At 42.4% G+C, this 22,580-nt stretch overlaps 1 protein-coding gene across 3 annotated transcripts in view; it reads left to right on the forward strand.

The window, feature by feature from the left end:
* CCSER1 (coiled-coil serine rich protein 1) overlaps nt 1-22,580 on the forward strand; it is a 1,157,679-nt gene that overhangs the window by 191,561 nt on the left and 943,538 nt on the right. For all 3 annotated transcript variants that reach the window (XM_075066155.1, XM_075066156.1, XM_075066157.1), the window contains exon 4: nt 4,121-4,214. In XM_075066155.1, coding sequence (XP_074922256.1) covers nt 4,121-4,214 — 94 coding nt within the window. The remainder of the gene's footprint in view (nt 1-4,120; nt 4,215-22,580) is intronic.

Here is a 22,580-nt window from a genome sequence, read left to right on the forward strand (position 1 = left end):
TGAAGAAGAGCTCCATGTAAGCTCAAAAGCATCTCTCTCTCACTGGGAGAGGTTGGTCCAGTAAAAGATTACCTTACGCACATTGTGTCCCTAATAATTTGCCATGAAAGTCATCAAGTGCCTGGGCCAATCTTCTGTGTGTATGCATTTCTCTGTATTTATTTTGCTCTATTATAAAGTACATTGATCTCTACTGTATGACGTTTAGCCTTATGATGAATGAGCTGGTGCAGTAGAATAACAATGTGACATTCCTAAGGTGAATAGGGCCTAACCAAAGCTTTTTATATTGAGTCCACATTGCAAACACATTGGACCCAGTACAGCAGTGCTTCAGAGACTAGCACAGTTGCTGTTGACCTCAGTGGGAGTTTAGTCTAAAAAAGAACTGCAGAATTGGGCCCGTTATGTTGTCTGGTGTAGATTCACTAATATGGCACTTGTTGCAAAAATGTATATGTTGTCTTCATTTAGAAGAATGTATTATCAACTAAACAAGTAACTGAATGGTCTGGCTTTATCCTATTCATACTGAATATAATAGTGCCTGGAGTTGAACAAATATGAGATCACCTTTTTTCTCTTCTTTTTTTAAATCACTGTCCTTCCCCCATATTAATCTCATTGTAAATAATGACATGCAAGATTAAATACACAGAGACAAAATGCAAGATTATTCACTATGTGTAAACGGGTTGGGACTCACCACCTGGCGCCTCCAGCTGGTCACTCCTGGGAATTAGCTCATTTCCAGTGGAGCACCTCCCTTCTGGTGGTGTCCCGTCCGTTGTTCTGCCCTCTGTTGGTATCTCTGGACCCGCGTTGCTCCCTGGTCGGCGGCGTCCTCTTCGAGGCCACTGCCCTCCGGCAGTGCCCCTCAGTCTATCTTCATCCCTTTCCGGGGATCGATCATCCGCAGTCCCACATTCCAGCCTTTATATGCAACCACCCGCCCTCCAAGTCTAATCCCTCTTGGCAGGGATCTGGCGTGGTCTCTACGGCTAGTGGCTGGATGTACTGTAAGGAGGAAGGTGGGGGGGGACCCAGGCCCACCCTCTACTCTGGGTCCCAGCCCAGGGACCCTCTGGCGTTAGCCTTGCTGTCCTCCTCCTTTTTCTCCTCCGTCTGTTTCCCTGGGCCGCTTCCCCTATGGCCCCTTGCACCCACTAGGCCCTTTCTCTCAAGGTCTGCAGCCTGGTGGCTAGGGGCTAGAGCTTTCTAGCCTCCCTGAGCCTGCCCAGCACTGTGCTGTCCGTGGTGCTAATCTCCCCCCTGGAGACTGACCTTCCCCTGTCAAAGGCCTGGGACAAACTGACTGCTCCTGCTCTGGGCAGCCTTTATATACCTGTGAGCCGGGCCCTGATTGGCTCTCTACAATCTGGGCCCTGATTGGCTCCCTATAAGCCCTCTTTTAATTGGCTCCTGGGCTGCGCAGGCTCCCTGGCCTGCCCCAGCCCACTCTCCCAAGAAGTGGGGGCAATCTGCCCCACGGCACAATGTTTTTAAGCAACATTTCAGGTGATTCTGGGAGTGGCTAATTTCAACGATTTGCCTCTAACCTTCATACCCACAGTTGGCTGACGTGGGGAATGGGAACAGCAGAATATCAGACAACGCAAACTGTACTCCTCCAACTGGAGTCCACCCAAGTGAATATGAATTGTCTGGCTATCCACTGGCTACACCACCACCATGTTCACTTTGCCTCTTTCTAAATGGTAGATGCACATTTTGGAGGCCTTCCGGGCAGTACATTTAAGATTTACATGGGTGCGGATATCCCTTCAGGACTTGATCCACAGTCCTTGTATCTTCTCAGAAACTGGTTCTTTAGTTGAACTACAAGGAGATGGGTGTTGGGGGAAGAAGCATGATGCCAACAGATTGCGCTATTATGTCTGTCTTCTCAAATTTGGTTTTCACCTTGATGATTTCCAAAAGTGTTGTGTCTCACAAACCCTGAGTATCCAGTTGTAGCTGAAACATACAAGAAAAATCAATATGAAAATCTTGAAAGAAAACAATAAAGGAAATGAAGTAACCAAATCCCAGATCCTGACTTTCTCAGCTGGTCTTTGCCCACCCACAAAAATATTTACTAGTTTGTGAGTGGTTTGGTTCTGCCCAAATTCCCTTTTTATCCAAAGTTTCCCAATATTTATGTCTTACATGAATAGGACAATAAATATGTATTGATTGTTGGTATGAAAAACAAAGCATGTAGTCCTAATTTAAATTGGAGATAAAACTACTACTGTTTTGTTAATGCTTCACCATTAGTTTTGCAGAAACACAAAATATATATTCCTGTGAGAAAGCATTACAAGAACAAAATCATAATTTTACAGCTAGCAATAGTCACATTTTTGATGTAATATAAATACTCATGATCCTGCAAGAAGAGTGCCAAAAAGAAGTGGCAAATAAATTTTTACGTAACTTATTAGTTCATTTAATTTTTCTGTAGCTCAGTTCAGCCAAAGGGGCTATTTTTATTCTGCTAAACTGGGGCCAGATTTTAATATTTTTCCTCCAGGCATAACTCTGTTAATTTCATGCAGATAACCTGTGGAGTAAGATACATGAGTGCAGGTGAAATAATCTGGCCTTCTGGATTTAAATGAGATCAGAATTTGGCCTATTGTGTTCATCCAGTCTGTGGGCCAGGTTCTTATCCTCTTACTCATGTTGAGTAGCACTGCTCTCCACAAATAATCCTGCTGATGTCAATAGGGCTATTTAAGTAAAGTGCATGTGGGAAGGACTCACCATGTGGAGGTGTATCAAAAACTGGTGTCATGATATAATTCCCCACTCTGAACCTTAGCGTCCAAGAGATGGGGTACCAGCATGAATTCCTCTAAGCTTGATTACCAGCTTAGAACCTGTAGCGCTGCCACCAACCAGGAATTCCAGTGCCTGGTACACTCTGGTCCCCCCAAAACCTTGCCCGGGGAACCCCAAGACCCAGACTCCTTCCGGTCTACTAACAGAGCAACACACCCATCCCCCACCGATTGCCCCCAGGGCTCCCCCTGTGTATACCCTGGAAGATCACTGTGCTCAAATCCTTGAATCCAACAGAGAGGAACATTCACCTTCTCCCTTCGCTCTTCTCTCCCTCCCAGCACACCCTTCCTGAAGAGAAAAGATCCTGACACAGACGAAGAAAATAGCCTCTCTCTCCCCTTCCCTTCTCCCACAATCCCTGTGATCCGACCGTCCCCTGTCCTCACACCAGAAATTCCAAAAAATCATATCAAGTGCTAAAATCATAGAAACCTTTTTAATAAAAGAGAGAAAAAATATAATCATTGATATAATAATTTAAAATATGCATATAGGCTTACAAGTGCTTTACATCTTATAAGACGCTGGGAATGTCTACCCTCCAGCCAAGAACAAAGTACAAATTAAAAATACTTTTCAGCATACAACACAAATTCGTGAACTACCGTCTATCCAGTCCAATACACAATTAAAAACACCTCCACTCAAATCACATTGCAAACAAAAAAAACAAACATAAGCCCACACGCCATCCTACCTAGCTATTGCAATGGAATCTATAAGACCCTAGATACAGGAGATTGGGAGAAACCTTGTTGAACGTCATGGTCTCATCTGAGTCCACCCAGGGTGAAATACAATCACCAAAAACTAACAACACACACAAAAACTTCCCTCCCTCAAGATTTGAAAGTATCCTGTCCTCTGATTGGTCCTCTGGTCAGGTGACAGCCAGGCTTACTGAACTTGTTAACCCTTTACAGTCAAAAGAGATATAAAGTACTTCTATTAACTCCTATCTGTTTATGACAACTGGTCACTGATGGTTGTATGAATGTGTGCTTATCACAAGAGGGTGAGGGAAGCTAGTATAAGACACTGTCATTCTGCAGTGTACTTAATTTCTCAGTTTCACCATTGCTACAATTTAAAAGTGAAGGTAGTTTGAAGTTATACACACTATTGCAGAGATTATTAATTCAGAGAGCTTTCCTGTTGTTAATTTTGGAATCTAATCATTGATGTATCACCTAGGTTTGATAGCTCCCAATACTCGGGTTCAGTGTTGTTGGATGATCTTTCTAAATACTTGCTTTGCTTTCATATACAGGATGTTCTGAATAACTTGGGTTCCTGTGAGTTGGATGAAGATGACCTCATGCTTGATTTGGAATTCCTAGAAGAGCAGCATCACCATCGTTCTGGTAAGTCATATAAACACTGGATATTTACAACTTGAATATTATTTATGTAATGTAACATAAAGGAAAAAATTAAGTGCACTTACTTAGAAGTAATAAAAATTAATTGGGGTGGGGGAGAGGATTACGCATCTAGCGGCTTAATTGTTCTAATTGCCTGTGGGAACTGGCATGCAAGGATATCATGTTCTTTACACTTCAGTTGCTGATTCCTTGGTTAAGATCATTTGAGATGCTGTCATTACTTGGAGATCAAGCCTTTTTACTATGGATCACTTCATATGGCCAATTATTACTCTGAGGCAATTTTTACAGATGCAAAAGAATCCCAACTGCGCAGCATCAAGGACAGAATCATTTAGTTTTCCAGATGGTTAAAATGACTAGTGCCTACCACGGAGCCACCAAAAGGGCACCACAGATAGTAGTGAGCCCATTTTGTGTGTGTTTTAGAATATGTCTTAGCATGGTGCTTAACCCTTTGTCACACTTACTTTCAATTAATGTTTACTAATATAGCTACAAAGAATATGAACTTCTCTCACTTCTTGTTTTTATGTGCAATTTGATCTTCTCTTTTACTTTTAGTTAAATACTGTGTAATCTGAATTAATTCCAAATGACCAGAGCTGTTATGGTAGGCAACTAACAAACACTAATGCTTGTAACCACAGTCAGCTCAGATTGTTTTCAGAGCCATGTTGTAACGGGAATAAATGAGATCTTGATATGTACTGGCACCTCACAGAGTGGAATTCAGCATTCACTGAGCTTTGAAATTAAGTCATTTAGGCCCAGATTTTTAAAGGCATTTAGGAGTTGCTGCACTCAGTATTGCCTGACTGATTTAGGAGCCTGTCTCATTTTCAAAAGACTAAATCTTCTGATGCATCTAAATCCTTTAAAAATGAGGCTTAGGCTCCTAAATCAGTTAGGCGTTACACTTCTGAGCACAGCAATACCTAAATACCCTTGGAAATCTGGGCCTAAAAGACTTAATTGAAATCTGATTGAAGTCAGTGGACAGAGTCCCATTGACTTCCAAGAGCTTTGGATCAGGCCCATAATGCTATGTTTTTGTAGCTGTTCATGACACACTATCTGACCTAGTAACAATAAAAATTGGTTGAACTGTGTTCACATGGTGTTTTTCTGTAACACAGTTGGATAAAATATGCATGCAGGACACTTAACATGCTGCTAATGCTATTTGCATCACTGCATTATGGGGAAAGACTGAGTAGGTATTCCATAGTGTCTCAGTAGGAAGCAGAGTAGCCAGAGGACATGCATATGGAACGGCAGTATCAGCAGTACTTGTCCTACTTGCACTATCCTACTGAGTGGGGGGGAGGAGGAGCCGAACTGAGTAAACAAGGACAGAGTCCTATATAAACAGCAAATTAACAATGCTACAAACTGGTTATAGCAGGGGTGGCCAACTTGAGCCTGAGAAGAAGCCAAAATTTACCAGTGCACATTGCCGAGAGCCACAGTAATACGTCAGCAGCCCCCCATCTGCTCCCACCCTCCAGCCCCCAGCGCCTCCTCCCACTGACAGCCCCGCCTATCAGTGCCTCCCGCCTGCTGCAATCAATTGTTTCACATGTGCAGGAGGCTCTGGGGGGGAGGTAGGAGTGAGGGCATGGCAGGCTTGGGGGAAGGTGTAAGGGCCTTGGGGGAAGGGATGGATTGGGGGCAGGGCCTGGGCATGGGGTTGAGCAGTGAGCACATTGGAAAGTTAGCATCTGTAGTTCTAGCCCTAGAATCAGTGCTTATGCAAGGAGCCGCATATTAACCTCTGAAGAGCTGCATGCGGCTCCAGAGCCACAGGTTCACCACACTGGGTTATAGGAAGACATCTCTCTGTGAATAGGTGTTGGTTGAAGGTGATCTATCTACTTAACTCTAAATGTTAAAATAACAAATCTTACCTTTTAACACTTCAAGGAATTAGAACAATTATGCTTTTATTCCTTCCTTGAACTTACTGGATTAAATTCCTGTACATTAAAACTCACTGAAAGTAACCAGATCATATTTATTCTCATGTGAAATTGTCAAGTTATTGTGAACTTCATTTGAAATTCTGAAAAGGGAAACTCTGATCCTAAAAAAACTGCTGCTTTTGCAGCCTTAAATAGTAAAATTAAAAACAGCTGCTAGTCTGATTTTGACTGCGATGAGTTTTGAAGCTGGGAGCCACAATGGTCTGCTGAGAGAATTCCAGAATTTCTGTTGGCCAGTGTAGTGAGGCAGAGTGGCCTCCCTCTGGACTGGAGAGCAAGGGACCACTACATGCCTTTTAGTGGGTGGGGCTGAACTCGCCCCCCCCCCCTTCGCTAGAAGGACCGGGGTGGGACAGGAAATATAAAGGGAGGGCCTTGCAGCTCAGTTGAGTGGGAGCCATCAGACTAGATGGACACCTGCTGTGGCGCCCAGGAGCTGAAGCTATGCTCTGCCACATCCTGCCCCTGGTGGAGGCAGACCCAGATGAGGGGTTACCGGGACTACCGTCGGCTGTCTACCCAGAGGAGTCCAAGGACTGGTGGATACCCAAGTACCAAATCCTGGGGAGGTAGGAAGTAGCCCAGGAGCAGCCGACGACTGGCCGGCTATGGTGCTGCCCACTTCTAGATTGGTGTGTTGCGGCTGGATCCCCACTGGCCCAGGGGAAGACCTCTCTGCCACTGCTAGGGCCCTGGGCTGGGACAAGGTGGAGTAGGGCGGGCCTGCAACAACCTGTCCCCCAAACCCCGGGTTGCAGACTCCTCACCTTAGGCCAGGAGGCCTGTCGTCCCTGAACATCCCCATCAGCACCCTAGACTGTCTGCTGGGTTCTCAGTCCCTTTTGGAGCCCCTGAGACTGTGTGGGTGCTCACCCCTACCTGAATCCCCAGACTGTATGGGTTTGCTGGCTGCCTGAGTCCAAAGCCAGGCTAAAGCCTGTTCTCTGCTCTGCGCCACCCAAAGGGAGGTATAGGCAATAGCCTTCTACTAGCCCAGCCCCGCCCGAGGGCAGGGGCCTCAGACTGTTAGTTGGTGTCAGCCCCAGCTGAGTGAGCTGTGGGCTAAAGATTAGGTCAAAGTGCCCCCACCCAAGGGTGGGGACAGGAGCCTGGACTATTGTTGTGTGGTTGCTTTTGTTACATGGACCCTGACTGCGTGGCCTAAGCCTGAAGACTATTGCCCCTACACTGAGGCAGGATGACTTCCATACCTACTGGAGAGCAAGGGATCACTACACCGGTCCCTGAGTTCTAGTCAAATTAATAGTTAAAAGAGAAGAGGTATTACAAATAGGAATTGGTCTTTTTAAAAAATTACAGTTATTGCTTGCAATTTGCCAAACATAAACTAGTTGATATTTCAAGTAGGGCCCTAGTACTGCTATAGTTCGTAATTGTTAGATGTCTTCTTGGAATCATCCAGCATGTTAGAATCCAGATGTTGTAGAGATGGTGTTTGATTCATTAGCTGTGTAGTACCTCAGTGAGAATTTGATTAATGGGCCTTATTATTTTGCAAGTGGAACTTCTGATTCAATTACATCTCATCAAAAGTATAGAGTATGCACCACAGTGAGTCATGGATGATTTGAATAAGCATACTCTTTAACAAAATTTAAATTTCTCATGAGCATTTCCCTGCACTGTAATGCTCTTTCTAATCTAAAAGTTTCTCTTGGGATCAGCCTCCCTGTTAGAAGGTTCAGAAGGGCTGCAGCTAACCAATCCTGATTACGAAACGAGTCACTGGCTCAGAGATCAAGATGATAGTGCTACAAAGAACAGCAGAAGGCTGCAAAGAAGGGGAGAATCTCAGAAAATTGTAGAGAGACTACAGACAGTGTGAAGGGCTCCTGCAGCGAACATCTAGAGACGAAGAGTGCTGGAGTTGAGAGAAGGCCAGACAGGGAGGCTCCAGTGGGGAAACCTGGATGAAGTTTGGGCCTTAAAATTTGCCTTCAGCTAGGAAGAGCCGGGAAGACGGGCTTTGAGGAAAAGAGCTCCAGCTGTGATTTTTTTTGTGGTGATGGACTTTATTTTGGAACCCGGAGGAACGTTAAGAGCTATTTCTGTTGTTAAACTGGCCCCAGGCAGGGCTGGTATTAACCAGAGAGAAGCTCATGTGCAGTAGTTAAGGGGCCCTGGAGAGTGGAAAGAGAAACAGTGCGTCACAGAGGCCTCCTTGGCCACAAGGGGGTGCCCAGGAGTCGGCCCAACCTTGTTACGCTCTCAGTAGTGAATAAACAGTATTTTTAGCTCCATATCAGAGGAACCAAAGTGCAGCCATAGCATATAACTGATTTCTAATATGGTGCCTAGTACTGAGGACATCAGAAAAACAGAATGTTGTGAGAAGAATTATTGTGTAGAAACTAGATAGAATATTTGTTGTAATAAGAATAGCCAGAATGGTTAATATGTCTGATTGCCAGGAGAGAATTCCTTGTTTAAGGCAAAAGCAAACAGCGAAACTACCAGTACTCACTGTGGCTCCAATATTCCAATGTACATTTCTCAGTAACAGTGTTAGTGCCATATTTGGATTCTAGGACCCAGATCCTGGAGAAGGTTTTGTGCTTGCAGTTCCTTACTCCCAACCTGTGGTTCTGCTCAGGTATTAAGGTCCACATTTGCAGCTCCCTTTGCAGGATCATGCCCTTACACACTTATTTGTAAATATGTATTTTCTACACCTGAAAATTATTCTGGAAAATTATTTAAACATAAGTTAGGGTTTACAGCTCTGGTAACTTTAGGGCTTGATCCTGCATGAGATATGTGGTGCAAATCAACACATTGCTTCGAAAAACAGGCTACACTCACATGTGAGTAAGTGCACGAGCTTGTCTTCCATAATTCACAGTGAAGCAAGCCCCACAGAAGAGAGGAGGATCAAGTCTATTGTGCTAAAAGGACCACCACCCTATTTTACCCCATAAATACACTTTATGGAAAATGATATAAACTTGTTTTCAGACAGAAAGACAATGCAAAAAACATATTCAGAGCAATACAAATACCCCGGAGCTTTTCATGTAACCTGCATTAGAAAAACAAATTCCATAATAACTGCACTGGTCCTTCTTCTGTGTGGTATCCCTTGTTTTCTTGTTTATGCAGGATAGAAGATAAAAGTGCTTTTAAAAATATAAAGTACCCCCGTTATTTTTTAATAGGTGACACAAAGCATGCCCAGAAAAATGACTATTTCCCCTCTGAAGTTCTTTAAAAAAAAAATTAAAAAAATAAATAAAAATCTAAAGCTCTGTCATGATTTTAAATTACTTGTATGCATTGCATGTGACCAGAATCATGATCACTTCTAAACTGAGCTGCCTATTAAAAAAAAAAATTGAAGTGCCCCAATAATTTCATAATGTTTTTAAATTGCAGAAGCCTGGGAATGTTAATCAATTTTGCAATGAAAGTCCTGCTTAAGAGACACAAAAGGGGGAAAAGTTCTTCAATTTTAAATGCAAATGTACAGAATGGACTCATTTAAAGCCGCCAGAATGTAGTTTCACAAGTATTTAATCTGGAAACGAGTCGCAGTCTAATACAGAAGTCTGAAACCTATTGATTAGTATAAAATGGAACCTGTCAAAAACCAGTGCCAAAATGTTCAGAACTGGGTACTTATATTTAGCTACCCAAATTCATTTCTAGGTGCTTAAGTTGAAGCTGCCCGTGCTCAGCATCTCTGAAAATCAGACTCCTTATTTCGGTACCTAAATATGGATTTAAGCGGCTGCTTTTAAACAACCAAGTTTGACCATTTTTGATCAGATCCTCAGCTGGTGTAAACAGGTGTAGCTGGTTTAAATCAGCGAAACAGTGCCAAGTTATAGTAGCTGAAGATATGATCCTTTGACCCTATATTCTAAATAAAAACTTTTAAAGAATTTAACACTTCCAGTTAACTAAACAAAATAACCTTTATGTGCAGAGATGGAGCATATAAGATAATTAATGCTGCTTTGTTCATGTTCAGAACACTTGCCTGCTGCAGCTAAGGATCAAATTCCATGGTTCAGTGCATGAACTGATTGCTGCAGGAGTCAGGAAGTATTTTCTTTCTTCTCCACCCCATGTAGTTGTAATAGTAGAAACACTAATATTTAGCACTGATGATGTTAGCTAGCTAGTAGAGTAAAGGGGGAAGTGGGCATCACCATTATAAAGCACTAAATATACTGGTAACTGTCAAAGTGCAGGAGACCAGCCTGTGAGGTGGCATGACAAGCTCTGGAAGCCAGAATCAACATAGTTACGGTAATGGTCATCCTTCTTGAAAATACAGTACAGAAACTGTTTACGCAGCTCAGAGAAGGTACTTTTTTAATGGACTAGGTGAAGTTATGTGGCACCTCCCTATTAATTGTTCCCCATTAGAATATCTCTTGAAACTGCTATTAAAGATGTATAATAATATACTAGACTTAATGTTTCTAGCACTGTTAATTCCCAAGATATTCTCTAAACCTAGAGTAAGACATGTTCCCTCTCCTGATGAGTTTACAATCCAAGTTGTCAAGAGAAGAAGAGATGAGGAACAATCGTTCTGGTTTTATGTTTTTTAGTGGGATTTTTTGGTATATGCAATATGTAGATATATTTTGACTGGAAAGGATTATTAGATATATCAACTTATGATGTACAAATATTTATTTTAAGATATGGCACTGATTTTTTTTATTCTTTCTGTGTGAAAAATAAGAGTAAATAGGTCAACTTTTTACCTTTTTGGTTTAAAGTTTAACAGTGTGGTGCTGTTGTTGTTTAATACTGCAGCTAATGAGAAGACAATGCAAAATGTCAGTGAAATAATTAGGGCCCATGGGTTATCCTACTACCACACACTGATGTTAGATATATGTAGTTTTTATTTTGTGCGCATTAGTAGGATCAGAGTGTTTTGGGTTGTAAGATTGTATCAGAATACAGACATTTGTTTCTCCTTACTAGCCAGATCTCTAAAAAATAATGGAATATTATAAATTCTCTAGGGCAAGATAGAATATAGCTTCTGCTTTTCATTTGGATAAAATATTTAATTATTTTTTGAATGGCAAATTAAAATTGTCATACCAGATTCTGATCTCTTTCACTTCTTTTAATAAGCTATTCAGATTCACAATTATCAACCCCTATAACAAGAACAATCCAGTGTATTTGTTTGCATTGTGTTAAAAAGTGAAAGTTGTATTAGATGGACTTATCAAGTTTTTGAAAGCCTGATAGGCCTTAGGCCAATATCTGTTGATACTCAGCCAAATGAAAATATTGGTGTAATGGCCCAGTGATGTCAATTAGGAATTAATTAGGTAGTTGCTAAATTATTTTGAATTTGATGAACAAGTAGTGTGGAAATTCAGCAGTGAATTAGGAGCTCCTTCTGTGACTATTAATTAAAGGTAGTAATTTTTTATATTAATTTTTAATGGGTAGTAGCACAGCTCAGCTGAGACGGAACCCCATTGGTTTTGAATATAGAACCAGCCCACATACAAGGATAAATATAAAGAACAACTGCTGGGTAGTGTAGCCTAGAAAGATAATGTTTGACTGTGTTTATAGGAAAATGTGTTGAAATGTAAGTAGGCTCAGAAATCTATTTCCTAAAAATAGGCTTTGCTCATATTTTGCCAGACATCACTTGATAATTGTCAAGTGATATAAGACAATTCAGAGACAAATTGAAAATAAATTAGGCTATAATTTCAGGTCACATTGTAAGCATGTTTTGGTCCTAGTTGGTTTTTACAAGTGTTTTAGACAAAATGTTAATGTTTTGAAAAATGCTATGATAGTTATTGGGATGACATTTAAGCAGGTGTTAATGAAAGATGAGTTTAATGTTAAACAGGCAGTGAGAAAGTAGAAAATATTTAATTGTGGTTAAAAAGGTGGGTTAATTAATGCTAATTAATTAAGGGACTGTGACTGGGTGAAGACCTCCCACTGCCAGAGACCTTAGGGTCCTGCCACACTCAGTCCCAGAGAAGAGCAGAAGAGAAGTCCTTCAAGTGGCTGTGAAGGAAACAGCCAATCAGAAGGGCAGCAGGAGTGGCCAATCAGTGGCCAGGAGGGCCACATAAAAAGGAGTAGCAGAGACAAAGTCAGTCAGTTGCTGCCTGGAGCTGCAAGAGAGAGCACCCGGTTTCTTGCTGGCTGGGAAGAGCAGCAGGACCATGGACAGCTCAGTGTGGGTAGGGCTGAGCTCAGGGAGGGCTGCCAAAGAACAGGAGAGCTAAGAAGCAGCTCCTGGCTCACAGAGAGGACCCAGCAGGGACTGAGCCTAGAAGCCCTGGGGGTATGGCCCCATACCAGGGCTGGGAGAAGGTAAAGATGTATCCCCTTGGAAGTAGTTTGTTCTATCCACCTACAGCACCACAAATGGAGAGACTTCAGGCTCACACACTCGATCGGGAAGGAGGTGCTTATGAGAGGCAGGTGCTGACCCTATTAGAGGGGCATTATTATAATTGATTATAAAAATCAATATACTGATTTTAGATAGGTGTACCCATCCACCATCAGGTACTGTTAGAGAAAGGATTATACCCATTCTCTTCATTCAAGGATTGATCACCCCAAAAAACATCATTTAAACTTAGAATGTGAGCATAAATGCTGTGTATATTGTAATGACTGCTTGCTTAACTAATTATTTAATATTAAATAAAGTTTTTTTAATTTTTGTCACTTGTGTTATTCACAGTCCTCCAATAAATTACAGTATCTGTAGCTGTCCTGCAGGCTCAAACATTAAAGAATTCAGTTTGGTTTTATTTCTTATTTTCAAATTGCTAATTGGGAACACATAAATCAAAAGTTACAGTAGCAAAACTATGGATGGGGGCTGGAATGGTCAATAATGGGTGTAAGACAACTTTGTGTTTGTTTGAGACAGGTGGACACAGACTGCAAACTCTATACAGATAAAAATACTTTTTTCTGAATATAATACATATTCAGAAAGTCATAACGAGGGAAAATATGAGCCTGCTCTCTAGGGCATGTTGCAGTTATAGAAGAGTGAGGGCCAGATCCTTATCTAGTATAAATTGGCATAGCTGCATTGAAGTCAAGAGTTCTACTGTACACCAACTGAAGATCTGGCCCTAAGTTTGGAAGAATACAGGGTATCCTTAAGTGTTGCAAGCTTCAGGCAAATTCAGGTGAGGTCATGTTGTAACTTAGGCTGTGGAGAAGAGCCAAGACCTGAAGCAGCAGTGGCTTTGGCACAACGGTTAGCTGTGTTTGCATGCACTTTCATTTGGAAAGAAAATGCACCAAAAGGAAGTCTTGCAGGAGGAGAGTGAAGCTGTTATAGGACAAAATGGTGGTCCTCAGAATAAAACCATGCGAATTCCTAGGAAGCAGACCTACTTAGAGAGAAATTGTATCTGGGAGTTGTCTTATGGGGTGTTTGGTAGATAACTTTCTTTCATTTCAGAAAACTATTAAACTGAAGTTTGGTTTTACATACAAAATAGGGGGAAAAAGTTCTTATATATATATACAATTTGGGCACCACGACTAATCAGTGATAATCTGTTGGGAATTTAAACATTTTAGCTCACTTGTGTTTTTCTTTCCAAGTGTGTCGCTTCTTGCATTTGGTTGTGTCTTTGTGCATAGCATCTGTAGGCTTACTTGGATTTTCAATGGGAATTGGGCAACTAAACTTGCATTTGTGCCTTTGAAGATCTCTTCCCTTCCCTCATATAGATTTGCATACATGAAACATCAGAATTAAACATGAGCAGCATCAATTTAGTTTTATAGTTGAGATTCCCACATCCACATTTAGATCTATAAATTTCAGAACAAAATAAACCCATGTAGCTAAATTAATAAAGAATACCATGCCGCTGCTAATAATCGGATGCTCATATTACTTAGTGTCTAGAACAATGGCTAATGCTCCTAGTGCTACCATAATACAAATAATAATGAACATGAAATAAATCGAACACGTGACTTTGCTGCATGTATGTTGTAATACAGATATCCCAGCAAAAAATTAAAAAGAAAACAGGAACTATTGAACCGTTATTCTTATTTATTTTTATTATTTTATGCAATAGTATATATATACTTATACTTCAACAAGAGAGCCTCTTGTTAAAAAGATGGAGCAGTACAATTAGTTTAAATTCAGAGTAAACCAGTTTCAGGCCTTACAATCCTATTATTTAAATTTCTGTATGGTTTGGAAGCATAGGTTATTTTGTAAGCTGTGATTTGTGATTAAATGAGTTTCTCCAAAAACTGGAAAAGGCTAGAAACTAAGGTTTTTCAAATCTCCCAAACATCATTTTACTGGGGCTGGACATTTTCCCCTGAAGCCTAACAGAATGAATCTGACACAGTAAGAGAATAACTTAAATCCTCCAGTGAAATAAATAAAAGTTGTCATTCACTAAACTTCTTTTAACTATGATGTACGCAGCTTCTTACAGAACACCAGATACCCAGGGAAGTAATCTTGTGGGCTTTTTAATGAAGGAAAATGATGTTCCAGATGCCAAATGATGCTCTAAAACTGCATATTTATGTTTGGTGGAAATGATATTACAAGACTCAAACCATCGGCTAATGGAAATGTTAAAAAAAAACGTACAAGGCTGGTACCACGTCTGCAGGATTTTTAAGATATTGTGTCAGAGTGGAATTGAATGGAGATGAGTGACTGGAATCTTAGAGAAAAAAGATTATAGCTACAGTATGTTGTAAGTAGTACAATAACTTATGTACCACTTGTAAGTACTTTAAGAAAATTAAGCGTGAACTAAAGCCATAGTCTTTGTTCAGTAGCCTATATAAAACGAACTGGGTACATTCAGTCTAGTTCCCAACTGACAGAAGTCCACACCACAAAACCACCACCAATTTGACATTATCCTGGAGTTCTTGTTGCCCATCTCAGCAAACAAGCTGAGTAATTAATACATATAGAGACTGAACTACAAGAGAGATGGACACTCCATACCTTAGAGATGCTTCCTGTAGGTTAGCCTTAAAGCATATGTAAGATGGTGTAGAGAAATTTTCCTTGCCATTACATGTGCTGTCCCTGTTCTGTGGGGAAAGAGAGGACTTCGTTTCTTGACCTTGCTATTTCAGTAAGCAGTATATTCTAGATTCTTTTATTTTGAAGGGGGGACGGGAAATCAAAATATTAAGAGCCTGACCAAACGTTTCAAATATGGATGTAACTTAGGTTCCCAAGAAACAGATTTGACTTTTAGAGGTGCTGATCATATGCAAATCCCATTCTCTTCATTGGGAGTGATTGTGTGCTCAGCACCTCTGAAAATCAGCTTTTTTTGCTTAATAAACAGACTACAAGGGCAGAAATGCATAGTCCAGGGTCATGAGAGAATACAGCAAAGCATTTGCTGTGTTTCTCTTGGACTAATTAAAAACAAAAACATGTCTCAATACAAAATTTCATGCCTATGTGGTAATATTTTGATACAGCTGCTTAACTAATGCTGGTATCAGCTGTCACTTACTAAAGGAACCAGTATAGAAATTAAATTAAGCAAGTGCTTTTTTGCTTCCTTCTGGGGAGGTCTAGAATATGCAGGCATTTAAATAATACAGCAAAAAGAAAAACACAATGAGATAAAACATATCCTTTCCAAGTGTGTCCTGGGGCAGGGAAAAAAGAAGCAATCATGAACATCACCATCATTACAACACATTAAGACATACCCATATTCATTTAAAACAATTGCATACAGTTTTCAATGTTTTGGACAATAAAGTTTTAATAGTGTGCCAGGTGCTACTTTTCTGTGTCTTTCCCATATTGAGGATTTACACTGTCTGAGATGGTCCTTTTGTCAAAATGGAAATACTCTGAGTACTTAATCAGACAGTGAAGAGTCTGCCTTTGGTTCTCAATTGCTTCCGAGCACAACCAGAGAACATAAAATAAGCTGAACATAAAATTATCACCACGAACCTACATTTAGTCTTCAGAAAAGTCAGTCTCAGTTCATGGCAAAACAATTACCCTTGCTTGTTGCTGGTACAGTCCTCCCAAAAGATCTGGCCAGCACTTCGCTTCATTTGGAATGTGGGTCGGTGGTGGCATGTGGTAAATTTCCCCCCCCTCTTTATTTTCTTTTTTTAACACCAATGTTAGGAGCTGATAAGAAGGACACTGGCCTAAGGCTTGGGAGACCTGGGTTAAATTCCCTGCTCTGATACAAACTTCATGTGTGACCTATGTGTGCTTCAGTTCCACATCTGTAAATAGCGATAGGCGGACTTTCCTACCTCACAGGGGTCTTTCCCTAAAGATTGGGAGGCACTCGGATGCTACAGTAATTGGGAACATATAAGGCTAAGATTTTGTCATGGACAGGTCATGAGCTAAATTGCAGCCTTAGCCTGATAGTCATCTTTAAGAGTTTCTTTTAGATTTTGTCATTATTCATTATGAGCCAGTGGGCCAAATTCTTCCACATTATCTTGAAAAACAAACAAACAAAAAATGTGCACATTTTATTAGAGGAAAAATATTCATCACCTTAATACTCATCTATTAGATACTAAGAATAAATGTCTTCTTAACCTTGTAGATTGAGACTTTACATACAGAGCCAAATCGTGCAGTTCTTACTGATGAAAAGCTCCTGAGGCTCTAACCTGCATAGGGCACCCTGTTTATACCCCACCGAGGGCTCATGGCGTGACCTGGTCAATTTAGGAACCCCCACCCTTTCCCTACCAAGAGCGCAGGGTGTAAAGCATCTGTCCTGTCCCACAGGGCTTAGGGAGAAACCTGGTCAATTTTAGTACTCGCGGGCAGAACTGTCCCTAGGTTAAGGTGAATTGGGGTGACTGCCCTCGCCCTGTGCTTTGGTGAGGTGAGCGGGGAGGTGAGCGGGGAGTGGAGGCAGGCGGGCAAGCGGGGTAAGGAGACTAACGGAGAGGTGAGCAGCAGGCCAGCAGGTGGGCGGTGGGGAGGGGAGGAGACCCCCTACCAGAACCTCCTACCTGCTGGTGGGCCCTGCCAGTCAGCGCCTCCCACTCCTTTTCAGCGCCTACATGGATCAGATGTTTCACACACGGTGTAAGGAGGCACTCAGGTGGGGGAAAGGAGAGGAGTGAGGGTGCAGCATGTTGGGGGGAGGTGGTGTGTAGTGAGGCGGACAGGCCTCCCTCCTCTGGGGTGAGTGAGGGAGTGTTACACGCCCCTTGGAATGTAGTGTTTGCTGACTGCCTGAGCCCCATCCAGGCTATAGCCAGCCCCTTAACACCATTGTTCGCTGGCTGCCTGAGCCGAGGCAAGCCCAGACCCCAGTTAAACTGAGATGAGCTTGGAGGCGGGCTACCGCCAGCACTTCAGTGACCTTCCTCCTGCGGGGTGAGTGAGGGAGTGTTACAGGGTGGAACTGGGCGGGGAAGAGGTGTGGGCAGGAAGGGGCGGCACGGAAAGAAGCAAGGTGGGGGTGGGGCCTTGAGGTAAAGAGTGGAGTAGGGGTGGGGTCTGGGTAGAGTCAGAGAGAGCACCCAGCAGATTAGAAACTCGGTGCCTATGTCCTGGGCCCCACACCCCTCCTAGGGACAGCCCTGTCCATGGGGGCTCTGGGCAATATGGATCTGCAGGACCTTTTCCCAGTGAAAAGCCTTTCACAGCTGTTCTCTAAACTTCTATTTATTAGCAACACACAATATATATACCAAGCAAATCTCTTATGCTCACCACTCCCAACGTACAGACAAATTTTACCCAATGGCCAGGAAGGACCCACTCATCTGGGGTTTACCGGTGATGCCTCTGCACATCATGGTCGTGCGGAGGGGTCAGAGTTTTAGCAGCTTGATCCTGAATTACAGTCCGGAAATGGTCCCCAAAAGCATTGTTTTTCATTTACATTATATAGGTAAAACTAGTTACCTCCTTCAAATCTATCACATTATCCCACATCCGTACATAACAAAAATTTTAATCAATTACACACTGGCACCTACGTGTCCTCCTTTCTGCCCAAGTTTTTTACATGTTATTTTTCATGTCCAAATTGTAACTTAGTTGTGACCTTGTTTGTTTCTGCAAATGGTCAGCTTAAAAACACAAGTCAGAGCGTATCTTACCATTTGTTGGATCCCTTTTAATATCCTCCCTAATTTCCCAGTGCCTGGTGTCTCTACTTTGCAACCTTGGTGATATATAACTTTTGTTAGGGACGTTACTGCAGAGATAGTGCTTTCTTAGCATCAGAACATTTTTTAAATTTTAGTGGTGAACTCTCTGAGTTTCACCCAAGGCTGGTTTAATATGAGCAGAAGGTGTTGATCAGTTAGGGACTAAGAATAAATATCTTATTAAATCTCTTAGGGTATGTCTACACTACGGGATTATTCCGATTTTACATAAACCGGTTTTGTAAAACAGATTGTATAAAGTCGAGTGCACGCGGCCACACTAAACACATTAATTCGGCGGTGTGCGTCCATGTACCGAGGCTAGCATCGATTTCCGGAGCATTGCACTGTGGGTAGCTATCCCATAGTTCCTGCAGTCTCCCCCACCCATTGGAATTCTGGGTTGAGATCCCAATGCAAAAACAGTGTCGTGAGTGATTCTGGGTAAATGTCATTACTCAGTCCTTCCTCCGTGAAAGCAATGGCAGACAATCATTTCGCGCCCTTTTTCCCTGGATTGCCCTGGCAGACGCCATAGCATGGCAAGCATAGAGCCCGTTTTGCCTTTTGTCACTGTCACAGTATGTGTACTGGATGCTGCTGACAGATGCGGTACTGCAGTGCTACACAGCAGCATTCATTTGCCTTTGCAAGGTAACAGAGATGGTTACCATCCCTATTGCACCATCTGCTATGCCATTGTAAATTGGCGATGAGATGACGGTTATCAGTCGTTCTGTACTGTCTACTGCTGTCATAGGTGCTCCTGGCTGGCCTCGCTGAGGTCAGCCGGGGGCACAAAGACAAAAATGAGAATGACTCCCCGGGTCATTCCCTTCTTTATGTTTTATCTAAAAATAGAGTCAGTCCTGCCTAGAATATGGGGCAAGTGTACTAGAGAACCAGAGAGCACAGCCGCTCCATGTCAGATACCCAGAGATCCCACAGAAATGATGAGCTGCATGCCATTCATGGGGGGTACCCCTGCAACAACCCCACTCGTTGCTTCCCTCCTCCCCTAACCCTCCTGGGCTACCATGGCAGTGTCCCCTCATTTGTGTGATGAAGTAATAAAGAATGCAGGAATAAGAAACACTGACTTTTTAGTGAGATATAAAATGAGGGGGAGGCAGCCTCCCAGGACTATGATAGTCCAGGCAGGACATTAAAGGGTGGCGGGGGAGAGGAACCCAGCCTCCTGCTGCTATGATAGTCCAGGCAGTACAGAATGTTTTTGTTAGACATGAAAGGAGGGGGGCTGATGGAGTTCAGCGTTCAGTTGCTATGATGAAGACGGTTACCAGCCGTTCTGTACCATCTGCCGGGAATGACCGGGAGTCATTCCCATTTTTACTCAGGCGCCCCCTACCAACCTCACTGAGGCCAGCCAGGAGCACTCACAGGCTGATGATGATGATGGATAGCAGTCATATTGTACCGTCTGCCACCGGGAAGGGGATGCTGGTGTTCAGCGCTGCAGCACCCCATCTACCAGCAGCATGCAGTAGACATAGGGTGACATTGAAAAAAGGCGAGAAACTTTTTTTTCCCTTTTCTTTCGAGGGAGGGGAAGGGCGTAAATTGATGATATATACCCTGAAACACCTGGGAAAATGTTTTTGACCCTTCAGGCATTGGGAGCTCAGCCAAGAATGCAAATGCTTTTCGGAGACTGCGGGGACTGTGGGATAGCTGGAGTCCTCAGTCCCTCTATCCTCCTCCCTCCATGAGCGTCCATTTGATTCTTTGGCTTCCATTACGCTTGTACACAGCACTTGTGCTGGGCTCTGTCTATCATAGCTGGAGAGTTTCCAAATGCTTTGTCATTTCGTCTTCTGTAACGGAGCTCTGAAAAAACAGATTGTCTCCCCATACAGCGATCAGATCCTGTATCTCCCGTACTGTCCATGCTGGAGCTCTTTTTGGATTTGGGACTGCATGGCCACCTGTGCTGATCAGAGCTCCTCGCTGGGCAAACAGGAAATGCAATTTAAAAGTTTGCAGGGCTTTTCCTGTCTACCTGGCCAGTGCATCCGACGTTTCAGATTGCTTTCCAGAGCGGCATAATGGTGCACTGTGAGATACGCCAGAGGCCAATACGTCTATTTGTGGCCACACTAACCCCAATCTGACATGGCAGTACCGATTTCAGCGCTATCCTCTGGTCGTCGGAGGAGTGCAGAAATCAGTTTAAAAAGCCCTTTATATCGCTATAAAGGGCCTCGTTGTGTGGATGGGTGCAGGGTTAAATTGGTTTAATGCTGCTAAATTCGGTTTAAACGCATAATGTAGACCGGGCCTTAGATAGTGACTCTACATATAGGGCCAAATCCTGCAGCCTTTACTGACAAAAAGCTCCTCAGATTGTATCACACTTGAAGCTCGTGGTGGTGGTAGGAGGTATTGGTTGCCTTCCAAAATGTCACATCTGTGCCTGGATCTTGTGGAGGGCTAGGTGGTTGGAGGGGGCTTGATGTCTCCCCTTTGAACTTCTAAGGAATGTGCCAGATAATTAATATAGCTGGAGACTGTGTTAATTTTTCTACTCTTCCACCTCCATGCTATAAGACTGTCTTTTCAGGAGAAATTCTACGGGAAGTGGAAAGCAGGGGATTCGGCTATTTCAAGTCTCTTGGTTCCCTCCTTCTGTGTTTACTGTGGGATGGTTGTGTGGCCCACAGTGAATAATATCATGATTTCTTCTCTTGTCTCGTTCCTCAGTCCCAATTCTGAGCCTTCTTTCAAATGGTCATTTATTCATGGAAGAGCCTTATAATTAATAGATTTCAAGCTTTCTCTCTCTCACCACTCAGATCACTTCTGAAAACCCATCCTGGTGGGTGAAGCCCATTAGTGATGATATTAACTTATCTTTCCTAGCTTGCTGAACTGTAGCCTTTCTATTTCTTTTAAAATGTAAAGCTTTCAGGATACAGATTGTGTTTTTTTTTATTCAGCACATTTGCTTTCAGTAAAGCACTATGTATAGCTGCAGTGCTATCAAATATGTATTATGCATATTCTACCTTCTGTTCCTTTTAATGGAACAAAATATGTACTAGATTGATATTCAAAAAGTAATGAGCCATTGATTAGTCTGTGAAAAGTTGGTTGCCAAGATACACTTTTTTCCCCAAGAACTACGTTGATGAATGAATTCCTTATTAATTCTGTGATACCTTCGTTGGGGTAAGTGTATCTCACTGACCACAAGCAGTGTCCGTATTTACTATGTAAATATTTGAACTCTTTCAGGCCATGTACAAAAATGAAAAACAAAATGCCTACCAGAACATGGCAATCTCTTGAAAGTGGAGAATATCCATACTGTGATGGTGAGAAGCATGGTCTGGAGTCATTTCACAGGTAGAAATGAGGGAAATGATAGACAGGTATTAAGGTGGGGAGTAACTATGGTAAGTTGACAATACAAATGTGTTCTGAAGCAGTAGCAGCCCAGAGACAAATGGCAGAATTAGTCACAGTAGGGCTATGTCTTAGACATAAAGAATCCTACTTGGCCTAATTGTTTTATGCCATAACTCCCCAAAGGATTTCATCTAAAATATATTCCTCAGAATCAGTGACACATTTCCATGTTGCATCATGATTGCCAGTGGCACTTTGAAGCTCATGTGCAACCCTAAACCATATCCACACAAATCGTGGCAGATGTAGATACTTGCTACACAAATGGAATATCAGAGACACTCTAGTATGCTACTGTGGTCACCCAGAACAGACCATGGAACATATAGTGTCTCAGTGCCTGATTCACAAATATGAAGGAGGCATCACTGTGTTACACTCTGCTACTCCTGATGCAGTTATCTGACTTAACTATCGGAGTGTAATACTATAGTTGTTGCTCTACATCTACATCAGCCATAAAAAGAAGACGACTGGTGAATCTGTGGTCATGAAGAAACATTGCAGAATTGCTAGGAAAATTGATAACTTCATGCTTGCTCTACCCGTCTGCTCACTGTGGACCAGCAGTGTTGACGATACGATAGCTCCTTCAAACAGTATTGACTTATGTTCAGTAACAAGGAATAAATTGGACTCTGTTCAAACTAAAGAAGCCATTGAGAACCTAGGGACTGAGAATATTATCACTGATGATATAGTGCTGTTTATTACAGTTTTGTTGATTGTCAAAAGTTCGGCCAACGAGATTTATCTGTGG

This window comes from Chelonoidis abingdonii, chromosome 5, assembly GCF_003597395.2.
Source record: "Chelonoidis abingdonii isolate Lonesome George chromosome 5, CheloAbing_2.0, whole genome shotgun sequence".
In the NCBI taxonomy this organism is placed as follows: domain Eukaryota; kingdom Metazoa; phylum Chordata; order Testudines; family Testudinidae; genus Chelonoidis; species Chelonoidis abingdonii.